This window comes from Pristis pectinata, chromosome 6, assembly GCF_009764475.1.
Source record: "Pristis pectinata isolate sPriPec2 chromosome 6, sPriPec2.1.pri, whole genome shotgun sequence".
NCBI classification, from domain to species: Eukaryota; Metazoa; Chordata; class Chondrichthyes; order Rhinopristiformes; family Pristidae; genus Pristis; species Pristis pectinata.
Window position 1 is genome coordinate 5,569,026 of NC_067410.1, and position 19,215 is coordinate 5,588,240.

The window sequence follows — 19,215 nt, forward strand, 5'->3', positions numbered from 1 at the left end:
TGTTCTCAAAGAAATTTGACACTGAACCACATGAGATTTTAGGATAAATTAGGATTTTAGATTATATTTCAATCAGATCACCTGTTATTCTTCAAAACTCCACGGAATAAGACCCTCTCATCCCTGGAATTAGCCTGGCGAATTTCCTCTGGACTGTCTCCAGTGCTACTGTGTTTTCTCCGGATGCTCCGGTTTCCTCCCAATCCCAAAGACATGCAGATCGGTCGGTTAATTAACCTCTGTAAGTTGTGCCTAGTGTAAGTGAACTGTGGGGAGAATAAGTTATGGAAAGAAATTAGTGAGGTAATGGGGACTTGGCATTCATTTGATGGGCCAAATGGCCTTTGTGTAGTACAGAAATATAGAATACAGCACCACTGCCAGTGGTGGCAGTGAGCAGAACCAGGGATGATCGATGTGCTCCTTAAACCTTACCTCTCCAAAACTAAGATAACTTTTTTTTCTCTTTCTCTCCCCCATCTTTCTCTCTCTCTATCTATCTCCTCTCTCACACTCTCCCCCTCACACTCTCTCCCCCTCTCTCTCACTCTCTCTCCCTCTCCCCCCTCAATCCCTCTCCTCTCTCACACTCTCTCCCCCTCACACTCTCTTCTCCCTCTCTCTCTATATCTCTCTCACTCTCTCTCTATCTCTCTCTCACTCTCCCCCTCTCTCTTTATCTCTCTCTCACTCACACTCCACACCTCTCTCTCTTCCTCTCTCTCTCTCACTCTCTCTATCTCTCTCTCACTCTCTCCCCCTCTCTATCTGTATCTCTCTCTCTCACTCTATCCCCCCACTCTCTCTCCTCTCTCACACTCTCTCCACATCTCTCTCACTATCTCTCTCTCTCACTATCTCTCTCTCTCACTCTATCTCTCTCTCTCTCTCTCTCTCACGCACACACTTCCCCCGCCCCCCCGCCTACTCTCCCCCCTCTCTCTCCACTTCCTCCCACAGATCCAGGTAGGGGGGCTGGAGTTCTCTCCTGGGGTCCTCCACATTTACTCGGACAGCCTGCTGACCCTCCCTGCCGGTTTCGGCATCGGGGGAGGCGGCCTCCTGCTTCTACTCATCATCGTCATTGTGCTCATCGCCTACAAGAGGAAGTCTCGGGACGCCGACCGCACTCTGAAGCGTCTCCAGCTGCAGATGGACAACCTGGAGTCCCGGGTGGCTTTGGAGTGCAAGGAAGGTAAGAGCTTGCTGGCTGTGGTCACCTCCTGCCCCACATCCTTCGGGAACGTCGTCCCACATGGTCTTCCCTTCCCTGTTCCGCCGTGCAGAATTCCAACACAAAACCTTCTGGTTTCTGACATCTATTGCCCATCTCCAACTACACTTGAGAAGGTGGGGGGGGGAGCCGCCATCTTGAAGTGCTGCAGTCCCTCTGGGGAAGGTGCTCCCACTGTGCTGTTGGGGAGGGAGTTCCAGGATTTGGACCCAGTGGCAATGAAGGAGAGTCGGTATATTTCCAAATCTGGGTGGTGTGCGGCTTGGAGGGGAACCAGCATTTGGCGGTGTCCCTAGAAACTGCTGTCCTTGCCTTTCACGGTGACAGAGTCACAGGTAGGGGAGTCGGTGTTGGAGCAGATGAGTAACTGCTGTGCATTGTGTATATGGTGGACGCTGAGGCCACTGTATGCCCATGGTGGAGAGAGGGAATGTCTGGGGTGCCAATCAGGTGGATACGGTTAACTTATTGAACTAACATCCAGAGGCCTGGTGTGTTGATCTAGAGGTGTTCATTTGAGTTGGACAGTGGCATCTGGTATTGGTGTTGGTTTCTCATTGTCATGTGTACAACGGAAAGCTTTCGTTTGCGTGCCATCCAGGCAGATCACGAGGACCCGAAATGTCAGCAGTTCCTCAGAATAAAAGGACGTCCCTTTAGAACAGAGACTAGGAGGAACTTCTTCAGCCAGAGGGTGGCGAATCTGTGGAATTCGTTGCCACAGAGGGCGGTGGAGGCCAGGTCATTGAGTGTATTTAAGGCCAAGATTGATGGGTTCTCGATTGGTGAAAGGGGTTAAGGGATAGGGGGAGAAGGCAGAAGAATGGGGTTGAAAATAAAATCAGCCATGATTGAATGGCGGAGCAGACTCAACGGGCTGAATGGCCCGATTCTGCTCCTATATCTTGCTGTCCCTCCACAGATGCTGCTCGACCCACTGAGTTCCCCCAGCAGACTGTTTGTTCTCTAGACTCCAGCATCAGCTGTCTCTCACGTCTCCAGTGCCAATGGGTGCTTGACAGCCAGCACGGACCCGGTGGGCCGAAGGGCCTTCTTCCGTTGGGTACATGTCTGTGACCAATGAAGCTGCCGACTGTGGAAATATCAGTGCTGGATTTTGATGCGAGAATTCAGTACCAGGTCATGGTTAGCTCAGTTGATGTTAATAACACCAGTTGCCTGTGTCTCCACATCAGTTGCCCATGGCACTGATAAAAGATGATAAGCTTCTCTTGTGGATTCATGGAGCCTGAGAGCAGGGCTGTTGCTTCAGCCGAACCTTATCTCAGCCAGCTCCTACAGAAAGGATAGCTTCTCCCTGCTGTCGTGACATAGACTTTGAATTTTCGTTAGCTTTCTCCTGATAAATTCCATCCTTCCACCTCCGCCAGCCTCCCCGCTATTTAATCCTCCTGCTTTGGATAGATTCTGGGTGAATTGGAACTTTAAACTTTATTGTTTCAAATCCGCGGCAGCAAATTAAAATTACAGGCAGTGTTTCAAGTGTTGAGAGTTCTATCTGTCCTCCTGAGAGTGAGCAATCTATATTCATAACTGTGTGCTCTGGGCAGCTCTTCCACTGATGCTTTGACCTGCGTTCACTGTGGGGTCCGTGCCTCCGAATTTCATAAGGAATAAACGAGTGCCTGACTTTATGCAGTGTACCTTCAAATTGATGTTTCGTGACTTAGCAGTGATTGCTGAGATAGTGAGTGGGACCGTACATCTTGAGGCATCCGCAGGCATGGAAAATAAAGGGATCTGGGGTCCTGATTGACAATAAATTGAACCTATCACAACAACACTGCAGGAGCGAGCAAAGAAAATTGGCTAAGTTATTAAAGTTTGGTCTGTTACTTTGACCTGCTTTGTATCACTAGCCCTAGGAATGTCACTAAACCTTTATAAATCACTGACTGGGACACAACTAGAGTATTGCATCCAAGAATGAACATCACACTTTAGTAATGCATAGTATATCCGTAAAAGGAATTAACTAACTAATTCCTAAATTATTACTAAAAAATTAACTCCGCACAAATTTTGCTTCGACAGAAAATGTGCGTTATGCCTCAGTGAGATTGCAGTGATATCACGCTGTGGCATTTGAGTTCTGCAGAGACAGGAAGAGTTGGGGTGAAGATCATTGAATTGTTATGGCACTGAAAACAGACTTTCAGCCCCTCAAATGCATGCTGGCTCCCAGAAGAGCAATCTTGCCAGTCCATTCCCTGGTGCACTTCATAGATGAGATAAAGGGGGAGGGTCTGATGGGAACAAAGCCACAGCCAGGAAAGTTGTTGACCAGAGGACAGAAATTTATAGACATTGCAGAAGAACTGAAGGGGAGATGATGGATTTTATTTAACATGGTGAGTTGTTCTGGTTGGGTTGGACTGACTGAGAGGATTGTAGAGGGAAGGTACTAATACCTTTCAAGAAGTGAAGAAATGAACCCAAGAATCTTGAGGGAAGGAGAGATTCTGGAGCAGGTAGATCTTAGAGTCAAACAGCATGGAAATGGATTTGGTTTATTATTGTCACTTGTACTGAGATACAGTGAAAAACTTGTCTTGCGTACCGTTTGTACAGATCAATTCATTACAGAGTGCATCGAGGTAGTACAAGGTAAAATAACAACAGAATGCAGAGTAAAGTGTTACACTTACAGAGAAGGTGCAGTGCAGGCAGACAATAAGGTGCAAGGTCATAACGAGATAGATTGTGAGATCAAGAGTCCATCTTGTCGTACTAAGGGACCGTTCAATAGTCTTATAACAGTGGGATAGAAGCTGTCCATGAGCCTGGTGGTACGTGCTTTCAGGCTTTTGTATCTTCTGCCTCATGGGAGAGGGGAGAAGAGAGAATGTCCGGGGTGGGTGGGGTCTTTGATTATGCTGGCTGCTTTACCGAGGCAGCAAGAGGTGTAGACGGTTCATGGAGGGGAGGCTGGTTTCCATGATGCACTGGGCTGTGTCCACAACTCAATGCAGTTTCTTGCCGTCTCGGGCAGAGTAGTTGCCATACCAAGCCGTGATGCATCCAGATAGGATGCTTTCTGTGGCACATCGATAAAAGTTTGTGGGTGTCAAGGGGGACATGCCAAATTTATTTAGCTTCCTGAGGAAGTAGAGGCACTGGTGAGCTTTCTTGGTTACTGTGTCTAAGTGGTTGGACCAGGACAGGCTATTGGTGATGTTCATTCCTAGGAACCTGAAGCTCTCAACCCTCTTGACCTCAGCACCATTGATGTAGACAGGTGCATGTACACCGCCCCCTTTCCTGAAGTCAATGACCAGCTCTTTTGTTTTGCTGACATTGAGGGAAAGGTTGTTGTCATGACAACATGCCACTAAGCTCTCTATCTCCTTCCTGTACTCTGACTCATCGCTGTTTGAGATACAGCCCTTCAGCCGAACTGGTCCATGCCTACCAAGATGCCCACCTAAACTAGCCCTACCCACCTGCACTTGGCCCATATCCCTCTAAACCTTTCCTATCCATGTACCTGTCCAAGTGTCTTTTAAATGTTCTTAATGTACCTGCCTCAACCACTTCCTCCGGCAGCTCATTCCATATACGCACCACCCTCTGGGTGAAAAAGTTGCCCCTCAAGTTCCCACTAAATCTCTCTTCCCTCACCAGAAACCTATGCCCTCTAGTTCTTGATTCCCCAACCCTGGGAAAAAGACTGTGTACATTCACCCTATCTATGCCCCGCATGATTTTATACACCCCTCAGTCTCCTACGCTCCAAGGAATGAAGTCCTAGCCTGCCCAACCTCCCTCTATAACCCAATCCCTCGAGTCCTGGCAATAGCCTCATAAATCTTTTCTGCAGTCTTACCGAGATGTAGTGAAAAAGTTCTGTTTGCATGCCATCCAGTCAAATCATACCATACATAAATACATCGAGGTTGTAAAAAGACAAACAGAACACAGAATGTCGTGTTGTAGTGACAGAGAAAGTGCAATGCAGGTGAACAAACAAAGGAACAGACAGGGTTTTGGCTGAGATTGGATCACTCTGCGTAATTTTCTTGTTGGCCATTTCTCTCTTTCAGCTTTTGCTGAGCTGCAGACTGACATCCACGAACTCACCAGCGATCTGGATGGTGCCGGGATTCCATTCCTCGATTACCGAACCTACGCGATGAGAGTCCTTTTCCCAGGAATAGAGGATCACCCAGTGCTCAAGGAGATGGAGGTAGAGCTGAATCCCACCTTGTGGTCCAGTCTGAGCCTGTAGGGTAGTGCTCTAAATGTTAGACCGGTTTACAGAAGGAAACGCTACCACCTTTATGTATCAACATGGCTGACTCTCACTGAGTGTCACTGGGTTACAAGCATCTTGGGTGTGGCCAGTCAGAAGGGAGGTGATTGGATGGTTCCCCTGTCCATCAAACTTGGTGCTCACACTGCATTAAGTGACTGACCTTGATTTTGTGCACAAAGTCTACACGTAACTCTCCTTCATTCACTGCATTTTGCTGTAAACTCTTACTTTTATTGGTAAGAGTTGCTGCAATTAATCCCTCTGATTTTTAAACAATAATTTGCCTTTGTTTGCTGTACAATAGACCATTTAACAGTGAGTCATAGATCCTCCACCACCTCATTTATAATATTTATGACTTTGTCATAAACATTAACCTTGTCATCAACACACAGAGCGAGCAGTCAACCTCTCTCCTCAGTATTAAAACCAGAAAATGCTGGAAACACTCGGTAGGTCAGGCAGCATCTGTGGAGAGAGAAGCTGGGTTGACAATTCACATTGGTGCAGCTGGTGGAGCCGCTGGCTCACAGCACCGGAGACCTGGCTTCAATCCCGACTTCTGGTGTTGTATGTGTTGAGTTTGCACGTTCCCCCTCTGACTGTGTAATGCTCCTCTTGCCTGTCAAAACCCAAAGACGTGCAGACTGGTGGATTAATTGGCTGCTGCAGTTTGTCTGCAGTGTGTCGGTGAGTGGGAGAATCTATTGGGAGGAGGGGGATGGAAGTTGATGGGAATATGGGGAGAATAAAGTAGGATTGAAAGAGATGCTTGATGGTTGGTGTGGACTGTGAGGGCTGCATCACTCGATGACTCTATGTTAAGTGTTTCTCTCTCCATAGATGCTGTCTGACCTGGTATTTCTGCCATTTCCTGTTTTTATTTTAAATGAAATTATTTCCTGATTTCCAGCATCTGCAGTTTTTCTTAATTTTTATTTGCTCCTCTGCATCTTGGTGACATGAGACATTTTATCGTGTGACTTTTTACAGACGTTATTGTGGACAGCATTGGTTGAACTGCTCATTGGAAGTTATATTTCAGCTTCTTCCTCTTCCTAACAGTCTACAGACCTACTACAATTACAGACTTCTTGCACACCCCTTTTAATTTAGCTGAAATGTCCCTGGAATGGGACCCATTTGTCGCCCTGAGACGTCAGGCATTTGGCCCAAAGCTGAGTGAAAGAGGGAGGTTTCAAGGAATGCCTTAAAGGAGAGAAAGCTTAGAGTGCAGGGAGCTGAGGACACGGTTGTCAACTGTGGACTAAGTTGGCAATACCCCGGCGGCCAGAGCGCTTGTTCCAGGAGCTATCGGGGGCGCGATCACGAAGAGACCATGTTGAAAACCAGGCTCCTTTGCACGCTGTACTTCAAGAACATTAGAGAAGCAGGAGAAGGTCATTCGGCCCCTTTGCGCCTGCTCAATCATTCAATAAGATCAAGGCTGATCCTTTACCTCACTGCAAATTTCCTGCACTCACCCCATTCTTCCCCAAGGTAGAAATGTCAAACACCAGAGGACATGCTTTTAAGGTTAGAAGGAGGAAGTTTAAGGAGATGTGAGGGGCATGTTTTTTTTAACGCAGAGGATGGTAGGTGCCTGGAACGGGTTACCAGGGGTAGTAGTGGAGGCAGGAAGTTTGGTGGAGTTTAAGAGGCTTTTAGACAGACACATGAATACGAAGGGAATGGAGGGATGTGGGTGATACACAGGAGGAGGACATTTAGTATAAATTGGCATCAAGATCGGCACAACATCGTGGGCTGAATTGTTCTATGTCTCTCAATTCCCTTCATATCTAAAAGCTTATCCATCTCTGCCAGCATCAGGTGTACTTATTGAGGGTAATTCCTCAGGAGGTAACTATTCCAGAATACTTCGAAGACTATTAACAGTTATAATTGTTAACTTAACCAATTATAATTATAACTGAAGCCTTTTGCAGTGACTGTAAATTTGTGTCCTCTGGTCAGTGACTCTCTTGACAGTGGTGTTCGACCCCTCAAGCAAGACTCTCTCACCTAATCCTTTGAAGAGTGGCCCTTACTGACTTTCTGTACTGCAGTTAATGTACATTCCCCTAGCCACCAAGGGTATACCTTATTTCGCTGATCATTACCTCGTTACTGCCACTTCTTGCAGACACAATTCCCATCTATAAAACTCACACTAAAAGCAGAAGGCACAGTAGGTGACACTTCAGAAACAGTGAAAAACATTCTAAATACTGCACATGCTGGGAATCTGAAATAAAACCAGAAAATGCTGGAAATACTCAGCAGGTCAGGCAGCATTTGCAGAGAGAGAGAAAAACAGATCTAGTGTTTCAGGTTGAAAACTTTTGAGCCTTCCTATTTATGCTTGACAGCCTGTTCTGTCAAGATAAATGGAAGCCTGATTATTAATCCACTTCAATGCCACTCTCCAGGGCATCTGCATCCCAGGATTATTGATAACTTTGGAAAAGGCTGTTCTTTCCAGCCGGGTTTCTGACAGTGTTTGGCAGCACACTGACAGCATTTCCTCTGCGTTTTGCTTTCCAAGGTGACGGCCAACGTGGAGAAGGCCCTGATGCTCTTTGGACAGCTGCTCAACAAGAAGGTCTTCCTGCTGACCTTCATCCGCACCCTGGAGGCTCAGCGAAGCTTCTCGATGCGGGACCGAGGCAACGTGGCCTCGCTGATCATGACGGCCCTCCAGGGCGAGATGGAATACGCCACCGGTGTCCTCAAGCAGCTCCTCTCCGACCTGATAGAGAAGAACCTGGAGAGCAAGAACCACCCGAAACTGCTGCTGAGAAGGTGAGTGTGAGGACATCCCCTTCCCTCCTCTCCACCCCCCCATACCCCCATACCCCCCCCACAGTGGAGAACTACCAGGTCTTGCTGTGGTTGGATCTTGTGTGATGTCACTCCAATATCATTAGCTGTCACTGCAAAGTTATTGCCTGCTACAGGCTGTTGCTGTGATGTTATTGGCTGCCATTGGTTGTTGCTGTGATGTTATTGGCTGCCATTGGTTGTTGCTGTGATGTCATTGGCTGCCGTTGGTTGTTGCTCTGATGTCATTGGTTGCTATTAGGCATTGCTGCAATGCCATTGGCTGCTATTGGCAGTTGCTGCAGTGCCATTGGCTGGTGCTGTGATGTCATGGGCTACAGCTTCTGTGCCATTTTCTGTCACTTCAGAGGTGTTGGCTGCCATTGGCTGTTGCTGCAGTGGCCTTCACTCTGTTGGTTGTTCCTGCAACATCATCAGCTGCTGTCAGCAAGGCTCACGTAAACCCCCCCACCAGAGGTGTTGTCAAAGGCCCAGGACTCTGAATGTGGTAACGTGGTGGTTAAGTTGCTGGAGCAGTGTATGTAGGCCTGGACTGTTGATGCAGAGGCACGAGCCTGTAACTGCCACAGAAGGTGGGAACTCAGATTAAAGTCGTCATGGTATCATAGAGTAATACAGCACGGAAACAGGCCCTTCGGCCCAACTCGTCCCTGCCGAACAAGATGCTCGTCTAAGCCAGTCCCATGTGAACCATATTCCTCTAAACCTTTCTTGTCCGTGTATCTGTCCAGGTGTCTTTTAAATGCCGTTATTGTACCTGCCTCAACCACCTCTCCCAACCCCTCTATCTCTCCCACCCTCTACCTCTCCCACCCCTATACCTCTACCGCTCCCTCTACCTCACTGCCTCCACCTCCTCTCCCTCCACCTCCCTCTGCCTCACCATCCCTCTCTCCCTCCTTACCCCCTACCCCTCCCCCTCCCCCCTTCCCCTCTCTCCCTCCCTCCTCCCCTCTCTCCCTCCCTCCTTCCGCTCCCCCCATCGCCCTCCCTCCTTCCTCCCCTTCCAAACTGGCCCCACGTGCGAGGAATTAGGAGACACATCAGCCACCGTCTGGCTGGAACAGGCATCAAGGACCAAGTAGCCTCCCACTCTATCCTGAGTTCCCAAAAACCCTGTTTAATCAACGCGTGAAGAGATGAAGATACAAGATGCTCCCAGTCAGAAGACAATAAATAAAACATTCCCCTCTGACAGGACACAAGTTGTTCCGATTCTCTGGATGTGTGTAGCATTGGCCAGGGGCTGGTGCAGCCTGCATTAAAACTGCTCTCATTCGCTGTTGCTGTCAGTCCCCCGGGCCTTTGGAAGAAGATGTGAAGGGTTGATTCACGCTGGAGCTCATTAGTGTACAATCCCAGGATGCCTCATTTGCAACGAGAGCAGTATTCAGACACGGAAGCAAGCTCTCCAGAGCCTGAGAGGTCATGGCAAGCACAGCAAACAACTTAGAAGGGAAATATCAGTGCAAAAGGCACGTGAAACCCGGCTCCTTACTCACTGTCCAACACCGCAGTCTGGGAACAAATTGGGAAAAAGTAGGCCACAAACCATCGACGGGGCATCAAGTACAGGGAGGTCTTGAACCCGTTTCACCTCTTGTCTGTGCAGGGCTGAGATGTGACTGGCCTACCCATCACACACTCCAAACATCTGTCCGGACACAAGCTGACAGGGCACCGGCAGAATTGTCAGCCAAAAGGTTATTGCATCTGGGAACAGTCTCTGCAGTGGATACATTCCGTCAGCCCAACCTCTCCGAAATCTCCCTCGTCTACCCAGCTATCCTGCTCCTTCATTGGCCTTCACTGTTTAATTATGGTAGAGAGTGTCAATCTCTCATCCTTGTCTCTGATCCCTCCGCGCTCCCTCTGCCATCTCCTTGACATCCCCTCAGTCTCTGCACTCCTCTAGTTCTGGCCTCTTCAATTCATGATTCTCATCACTGTACCACTTGCTGTCAAAGCTTTGAGATCTGAGGTGCCCTCCCTAAACTTGCTTTCCCTCGCTCCCTCCCTTCTACATTTCCCTCTCTTCCTGCCTCACACTCTCCCTTGTTCTTCCTCCTTGCCTCCCCTTTCTCCATCGCTCTGTCCCCTTTCTCCATCCATCCCTCCCCCCTTCCTTTCCCTCCTTCCCTCTCTCCTCTCCCTCCTTCCCCCTCCTCCCCTTTCCTCCTCCCTCCTCCCTCCCTGCCCCTCCCTTTCTCCCCCTCCCTCCCTATCCCCTCCCTCTCCTTCCCCTCTCCCTCCCCCTCCCTCTCCCTCCCCCCCTTCCCCTCCCTCCCCCCTCCCTGCCCCCGCCCTTGGAAATATAACATTCATAGAATCTTTTAAAATGTTTTCCTCAAAGACAAATGTCAGAGGACTTTGAGCAAGTCACATCGAACAGACAAAAACCCAGCAAGGTTGTCACCAGGAGAGAGACAGACGCCTCAAATAGTACCGAGCACACCACAGACACAGGAGGATGGGAATGACACAGAGCTGCAGCAAGTAGAACTGTCATAGCTCCACTGATCTGGGTTCAATCAAGACCTTGGGTGCTGTTTGTGCAGAGTCTACATGTTCACTGTGACTCTGTGGTTTTTTCCCCACATCCCAAAGACATGCTGGCAGCTTAATTAGCAAATTACCCCAAGTGTAGGTAAGTGGCAAAAGAACCAAATAAAAACATCCCTCCTTTCATTGGCCAATTACCTTAAACCTGTCTTCTGGCGAGGGACCTGTGCCAATGCAAAACCTCTCAACTTGGAATACATTTTATTAACTTCATGTGACAACAGTACCTCGTAGTCTCTGCATCGGTTACGTGTCCTACCCCAGGTACACACACCCCACCCCTCTCGCCCAGGCCTTAATAACCTCCCTGAAGTGAGGCAAGCAGAATTGGATGGAATCCTGCAGCAGGGACTGAACAAACACGGTTTGACAAGTGACTTGGTTTACTGCTTTAAGTGTGGATGCAAGTTGCTATTGGTAACCACAGTACATCAGACAGTTTACGCTCTTGTGTCATCGGTATCTTGCTTTGGAGAATAGCTTTCTGTCGACGGAACAGTGAAATCACCATCACTGTTGGTTCTCCCATCCCAATGAGTAGTAACACAATGGGGAATCCTCCTTGACTTGGTGTAGTCAATGGAGTCTTAAGTTTCTGGTTAAAGTCTCTGGGTCACCTCAAGTAAGTTCCCAGTAACCATGTGTCAGGCTGTAACTTACAAATTCCAAACACTAAGAGTTGTCAAGATTGGCAGTAATCTGGTTTCTCGAAGTCCCTGCAGTTTCCATGCACCGACCCACCAGTATTCTGGTCAGCTGGCCTTCCTCACACTGTCTACACTTCTCGCTGCTTCGGTAAAGCAGCCAACACAAGCAAAGACCCCACCCACCAGGGACGTTCTCTCTTCTCCCCCCTCCCACCGGGCAGAAGATACAAAAGCCTGAAAGCACGTACCACCAGGCTCAAGGACAGCTTCTATCCTACTGTTATAAGACTATTGAATGGTCCCCTAGTACGATAAAATGGACTCTTGACCTCACAATCTACCTCGTTATGGCCTTGCACCTTATTGTCTGCCTGCCCTGCACTTTCTCTGTAACCGTAACACTTTATTCTGCATTCCATTATTGTTTTACCTTGTACTGCCTCGATGTACTGTGTAATGAATTGATCTGTATGGATGGTTTGTAAGACAAGTTTTTCACTGTACCTCGGTACATGTGACAATAATAAACCAATTTACCGATTTACTCCAAACTGTGAATCCTGACCCCTCACCCTAAATCACTGACCCCTCTGATGCCAAATTACTGACCCCTCCGACACCAAATCGCTGACCCCTCCTGCCCCAAATCACTGACTCTCTGACCCCTTTGACCCAAATCACTGACCACTCCACCCTGAATGTCTACTGAACCCTTTGGCATAGCTTGTCTGAGCTCCCATCGAAATATCAGCATCACCGCTGGGGTTGGAACAACCAGTTTAAAAGCCAGACGTGTCTGGGCCAGTCGAAGACTTAGCAGGCTCTGCAGAGGTTGTTAAACTGCATGTTAGTTTAATTAATCAACCCTAGTAAATGTCATTACCTGATGATAATTAAACGATTGTTTTGTTTTGCAGGACTGAGTCGGTTGCGGAGAAGATGCTAACCAATTGGTTTACCTTCCTGCTGTACAAGTTCTTGAAGGTAAGACTGAATTAACTTGGTTGTCGCACATCACACGAGGGCCCAGCCATTTAGTTACGTTTAACTTCTATTAGTTTATCCCCCTTTTCCTGGAATTTCTTTCCTCTGCAAATGTTGTTGTGTTATCAGGGAATTGAGCCACACATCTGCGCTGCAGTCTCAATGTCACTGCTCCAACTACAGTACGATGCCAGTGAAAGGGATGGGAAAACAGCTGGAGAAGGAACAACAGCTGTCACTGGGGGAGAGGTTGAGAGGGGAGGAGGGATTTACTTTAACATATGTACAGAAAGGAAAATTGGCGGAATGATCAAAATGTGTACACGTTGTCCAAGTCTTATAATTGTAAGTCCTGGGGTAAAGCCGGGGTAGAATGTTGGAAAATCTGAAGTCTATCTTACTCAAATCCCGAAGGTAAGTTATCCATCAATAATGCAAACCACACGTGTCCTTTGCCTCGTGTGTCCTAGAAACTGGCTTCAGCAAATCTAAAAGATGAAACACTATAACTGTTTGTGTGCTAGAGTGCTGTTTACACTCCAAATATTGTACATCTTAGTTGTATTCAGAGAACAAATATTGCTATTTAAATGAGTAAGAAAGATTGCCCATATATTGATAAATCAAAATGAAGAGTCACTCAAGGAAAGCTGTTGGATGTTTTCACTTAAGCCTTGTTTAAAGTTTACAAGGAGTTATTTTAATTTAAAGCTGGTGGATAGCTTTGCTTGTACTCGTGGTCAAAATGTTGTGGAACAGTGAGGCCTACTTTGTGCGAGGGAAATACTAGGCCTCAGTCTCGCCTTCCAAACTGCCAGCTGCAAGTGGGTGTGGACCTTATTGAGCTCAGTCAGTCTTTTCCTTGGCAGTTTTCCTGCAATCATAAGAGGCTGTCTCCTCCATCATTCCCAAGGGTGCCTCTCATCTATCCAGCAACCCCTCTCCTCATTACACCCTGCAGCTTTTCTGAGACTATTCCTCAGGGTCTGGGTGTACACTGCTCCTGGGCAGGCTTGTTTCTCCCCTATTCTTATTTTCTCGAGTGGATAATATTTTTTTAAATAGCAGGATTTTCTGGGAAGAATTCCTGTTTCTTATTATACAGCATCGAAGGAGAACAGTTGGTTCTTCGAGTCTTTGCCAGCTCACAGAGTAATCCCACCAATCCCTGTATTTCCCTCTTAACATCCTCACACAGCATGGAAACAGGCCCTTCAGCCCAACTGGTCCATGCCGACCAAGATGCCCATCTAAGCTGCATTTGGCCCATATCCTATCCACGTACCTGTCTAAATGTCTTTCAAATGTTGTTAATGTACCAGCCTCAACCACTTCCTCTGGCAGCTCATTCCGCATATAGCCCACGCATTGTGTAAAAAAAAAAGTTGCCCTCAGGTTCCTATTAAATCTTTCCTTCTCACCTTCAAACTATTCCCTCCAGTTCTTGATGCCCCAACCCTGGGAAGTAGACATCGTCATCGACTCCCAGCCTGTCTACGCTACCAGTAATTTAAAATAACCAGTTAACCTACCAACCCGCATGTCTTTGGGATGCAGGGAGAAGCCAGAGCAACCGGGGAAGCCCACAGGGTCACGGCAAACTCCACACAGACAGCACCCGAGGTCAGGATTGAACTCGGGCCCCTGGAGCCGTGAGGCAGCGGTTATGCTCGCCGCGCCACTGTGCTGCCTCTTATCTTCCTCACCTCAGTCTTAAATGGGTGGTCCTCCTTCTGAGACCATGCCTCTGCTTCTAGACTGTCCCATGAGATGTCCTCTCAGTATTTACCCTCTCTAGCCCCATTGTTAAATGAGGGTGGGAAGCCATTGGTTTGTGCTGGACTTTGATCTAGTCCACTGTTCAATCGCACCCTCTTTAACCTGTAACCCCACCCCCCCCACCTCCATCACTGCTCCCCTCACTTTCCTGTTCCGCTCTCCTATTCTGAGCGCTCTGCACCCTTAGTGTGGTGTGCTGAAAGAATAGGTGTAAGCCTGATGCTGAAGGTCTGCCCACTGGTGGAGTTCTTCCGACTCTGTCCAGAGAGGGAGATGAACCTTCTTTCTTAAGTTTCTCACATCTTAGTCGTTTGCTTGAAGAGAAGAGAAGACAGTAACCACCCACCTTATCTATGACCCTTGTGATTTTATAAACCTCGGTAAGGTCAGCTCTCAGCTTCCTTCACTCCAGGGAAAGTAGTCCCAGCCTATCCAGTCTCTCCTCAGAACTCAAGTCCTCCAGTCCCGGGTTGATGCTCTGTCCTAGTTCTTTATGCTTCGCCCAGTGACTGTCTGCAGGCTGTTGGCCTGGCCCTCGACCAGCAGTTGTGAGGTAGCTGTCCACGTCTCCTGCTTTACCTAGAGTCCCATCCTTCTATTCCATCTCTCACTGTCTCTTTCTCCTCCCTCCCTGCCTCCACTTGATGGACAGGTTGTTCACACAGAGGGTGGAGGCAGGAAGAGATTAACGAGGGGGCTGTTGCCGTGACTGGAGGGCTTGGGTTGTAAGGAGAGAGTGGATAGGCTGGGACTGTCTCCCCTGGAGAGGAGGAGGCTGAGGGGTGACCTGATAGAGGTTTATAAAATCATGAGGGGGATTGATGGTCACTGTCTTATTTCCCAGGGTAGGGGAGTCTAAAGCTAGAAGGCATAGGTTTAAGGTGAGAGGGCAAGTTTTTCACTCGGGGGCAATGGGTGTCTGGAACGGTGGAGGCAGTTACAATTACATTTGGAGAGGGAGGTGAATCACAAAGGCTTAGAGGAAAGTGGGCCAAATGCAGGCAAATAGGATTTGCACCTTGGTCAGCATGGATGAGTTGGGCTGAATGGCCTGTTTCCACGCCGTATAACTCCGTGACTCTATCCCTCTGCTTATCCCATTCTTTTGCTCTCCAAATTGCCACTTTATTTTCTGTCTTGCCTTCTCTGGAAAGGGAAGGCAAGAAAGGGTGCAGAGGAGATTTACCAGGACGCTGCCTGGTTTAGAGAGTGTGCATTATGAGGAGAGACTAAGGGCTTCACTCTTTGGAGACAAGGAGGATGAGGGGAGACATGATAGAGGTGTACAAAATACTAAGAGGAATAGATAGAGTGGACAGCCAGCGCCTCTTTCCCAGGGCACCAATGCTCAATACAAGAGGGCATGGCTTTAAAGTAATGGGTGGGAAGTTCAAGGGAGATGTCAGAGGGAGTCTTTTCACCCAGAGAGTGGTTGGGGCATGGAATGCACTGCCTGGGGTGGTGGTGGAGGCTGATACATTAGACAAGTTCAAGAGATTGTTAGATAAGCATATGGAGGAATTTAAGATAGAGGGATATGTGGGAGGAAGGGGTTAGATAGTCTTAAGCGAGGTTTAAAGGCCGGCACCACATTGTGGGCCGAAGGGTTGTATTGTGCTGTACTGTTCTATAATTCTATGATTCTCTCTCTTCCTGTCCCAATCTCTCGTCCTGCTCCGCCTCTTTTGGCCTCTTCCCCCACCCCCCCCCCCCACCATCTCCCACCACAAACTCACCCCTGGACTTAGAGGAGGTGCAGACCTCCTTCCCTACGGGAAATTCCAGGCCTACAATGTGGGTGACTCTCAACAACCCCACTGAGCTCGGCTAGCACCACCATCTTTGCGGGGCATCCAGGGGTGCACAACTAACGCCCACCACCTGACAATGAAGTTTGTGACATCGTTGTGTGGGACAGGCGATCCTAGCTTCAGTAGTTTCAATGTTGCTCCCATAACAACCAATAAAAAGGACTCAAATTTCCATGGTTTCTCTCACAACCTTTGGACATCCCAAAGTGCTTAACAGCAAATGAGGAACTTCTAGAAATGTGATCACAGCTGAGATATAGAGATGCCTCACCAATTAAGCAGCCCAATCTTCCATAAATAGTCCATGCCTTTGGGTTACTAGTCTGGACCTGTGGCTTACTAGTCTGGGCCTCTAGATCACTAGTAAGGCCTCTGGGTTACTAGTTGAGGCCTCTGGGTTACTAGTCGAGGCCTCTGGGTCACTAGTCTGTGAATTTACCCAGTACACCACCATGGTACAGTTGCATTGGTGATCCTCAGGTGGAAAAACATCCTTGAAGCTCCTTTGGCAGGTGGAAGCTGGTACTTTGAATGCAGAGGACCAACTTTACAGAGCAGAGTTTTAATCAGTTCAACACTGATCCTTATTGTCGGTGGGGGGGGAATGTTTACAGTTTCCTGGCACCTGCCAACAAGGAGACATAGCCTGTTGTCCACCTTTCCCAGTGGTGTTGGCAATCTCCACAGCAGAAGCCGGAACACTGTGAGAATCACCCTTTCTTGCCTTGTGAAAGGGAAACAAAGGACTGCAGATGCTGGAAACTAGATGAAAAACACGATGATGCTGGAGGAACTCGGCAGGCCAGGCAGCATCCATGGAGAAAAGCAGGTGGTCAACGTTCCGGGTCAGGACCCTTCTTCAGGACTGAAGATAGGAAAAGGGGGAAGCCCAATATATAGGAGGGAAAAGCAGAGCAGTGATAGGTGGACAAAAGAGGGGAGGCGGGGTGGGCACAAGGTGGTGATAGGTAGATGCAGGTAAGAGACAGTGATGGGCAGGTGCGGGGGAGGAGGGGAGAGCAGATCCCCTGGGGGATGGGTCAAAGGTACGGAGAGAGGGAAAAGAGAGGCTAGGAAAGGAAAGAAGCATTGGTGGGGGGGGAGGAATTGTGGGGGAGGGGGTGGGGAATACTTAAAGTGGGAGAATTCAATGTTCATGCTGCGTTCTTCTTGCCTTGTGTTGCAGGAGTGTGCAGGGGAGCCCCTCTTCATGCTGTACTGTGCCATCAAGCAGCAGATGGAGAAAGGACCAATCGACGCTATCACAGGCGAAGCTCGCTACTCGCTGAGCGAGGACAAGCTCATCCGCCAGCAGATTGACTACAAGACAGTGGTGAGTGCCGTGATGTTCCCTGCTACACACGCGCCAGGCCAATGCCCCTCTGGCGGAGGAGCACGTGATCTCACATCCATCCACACATGGGGCCAGGCTGGTTCTAAACTTGGCATTGAATTTACCTTGTGTGTTGCAAGCCTCGTCCTACTGTAGGGGAGGAGTAGGTCACCCCATCCCTTGTGCATCATGTACTTTTCCTCTTCTCATCCTTCGTTCCCTTAACATCTATTGGTATCGGTATTGGTTTATTATTATCACTTGTACCAAGGTACAGTGAAAAACTTGTCTTACAAACCGATCGTACAGATCAATTCATTACACAGTGCAGTTACATTGAGTTAGTACAAAGTGCATTGATGTAGTACAGGTAAAAACAATAACAGTACAGAGTAAAGTGTCACAGCTACAGAGAAAGTGCAGTGCAATAAGGTGCAAGGTCACAAGGCAGCTCATGAGGTCAGAGTCCATCTCATCGTATAAGCGAACCGTTCAGTAGTCTTATCACAGTGGGATAGAAGCTGTCCTTAAGTCTGGTGGTATGTGCCCTCAGGCTCTTGTATCTTCTGCTTGCTGGAAGAGGAGAGAAGAGAGAATGACCCGGGTGGGTGGGGTCTTTGATTATGCTGGCTGCTTCACCAAGGCAGCGAGAGGTAAAGACAGAGTCCAAGGAGGGGAGGTTGGTGTCCGTGATGCGCTGGGCTGTGTCCACAACCCTCTTCAGTTTCTTGCGGTCCTGGGCAGAGCAGTTGCTGTACCAAAAATCTCTCAATCTCTCTCTCATATATCTCAGCAATGTTTAGCTCCATAAAAATTTCATACATTTTAACAAGATCACCTTAAATTCAGAGTACAGACCCTGCGTGCTTCATCTCTCCTTGCCCTCCCAAGAATGAACCTGGTGAATCCTTGCTAGATTTCCTCCACTGAAGGTACATCCTTCCTTAGATAGGAGGACCAGACCTGTACACAGTATTCTACGTGCAGTCTCACCCATATACAAGACATCTCTGCTCTTGTATTCAAATCCTTTTATAATAAAGGCCAATGTACTGTTTGCCTTCTTAATTACTTGCTGATTCTGCATATTAACTTTCAGTGATACATCTGCAATGATACTTGGGTCCATCTGAATACTAACACCTCTCAATTACACTCTTTAAAAAATATTCTGCCTCTTTATTTTTTTTAATAAAGTGAATGACCTCATACTTTTCCACATTATATTCCATCTGCCACATCCAATCCCACTTAACGTGTCGATATCCCCCTGAAACGTCTCTACATTCTTCTCACTGCCGTCCTGCAACGTCTCAGCTGCAAACTTGGGTACACAGGAAGTCCCTGACTTACGAATGCCCGTACTTACGAACCAACCTTCGTGGTCGGTTCGTAAGCGGGCCCAGCCCCCGATCCTAACACGGCGGCGGTAAACCTTCTTTGGCCCAACCCCGGGCCAAGTGCATATGTGTGGCTGGGGAACCCCGGGCCAAGTGCGTATGTGCGGCTGGTGCCATGTGCGGCCACGATCCCCGGCCCAAGTGCGCATGCGCTGACACTGTTCCAAGTTACGTACAAAATCGGGTTACGAACAGTCTCAAAAACGGAACTCGTTCGTAACCCGGGGACTTCCTGTATTAAACTTGCTCCTCTCATCCACACAATTGATATAGATCGTGAACAGCTGGGGCCTCAGCACCGAATCCTTCAGAAAGCCATAACAGGGAAATGACCCATTTATTCCT

At 48.3% G+C, this 19,215-nt stretch overlaps 1 protein-coding gene across 1 annotated transcript in view; it reads left to right on the plus strand.

The window, feature by feature from the left end:
- The window catches only part of LOC127572138 (plexin-A1-like), a 456,000-nt gene that overhangs the window by 402,081 nt on the left and 34,704 nt on the right, over nucleotides 1-19,215 (plus strand). The window contains 5 exon segments of the mRNA XM_052019089.1: nucleotides 961-1,195; nucleotides 5,299-5,441; nucleotides 8,059-8,315; nucleotides 12,481-12,547; nucleotides 17,324-17,470. Of these exon segments, the coding sequence (XP_051875049.1) occupies nucleotides 961-1,195; nucleotides 5,299-5,441; nucleotides 8,059-8,315; nucleotides 12,481-12,547; nucleotides 17,324-17,470 (849 nt within the window).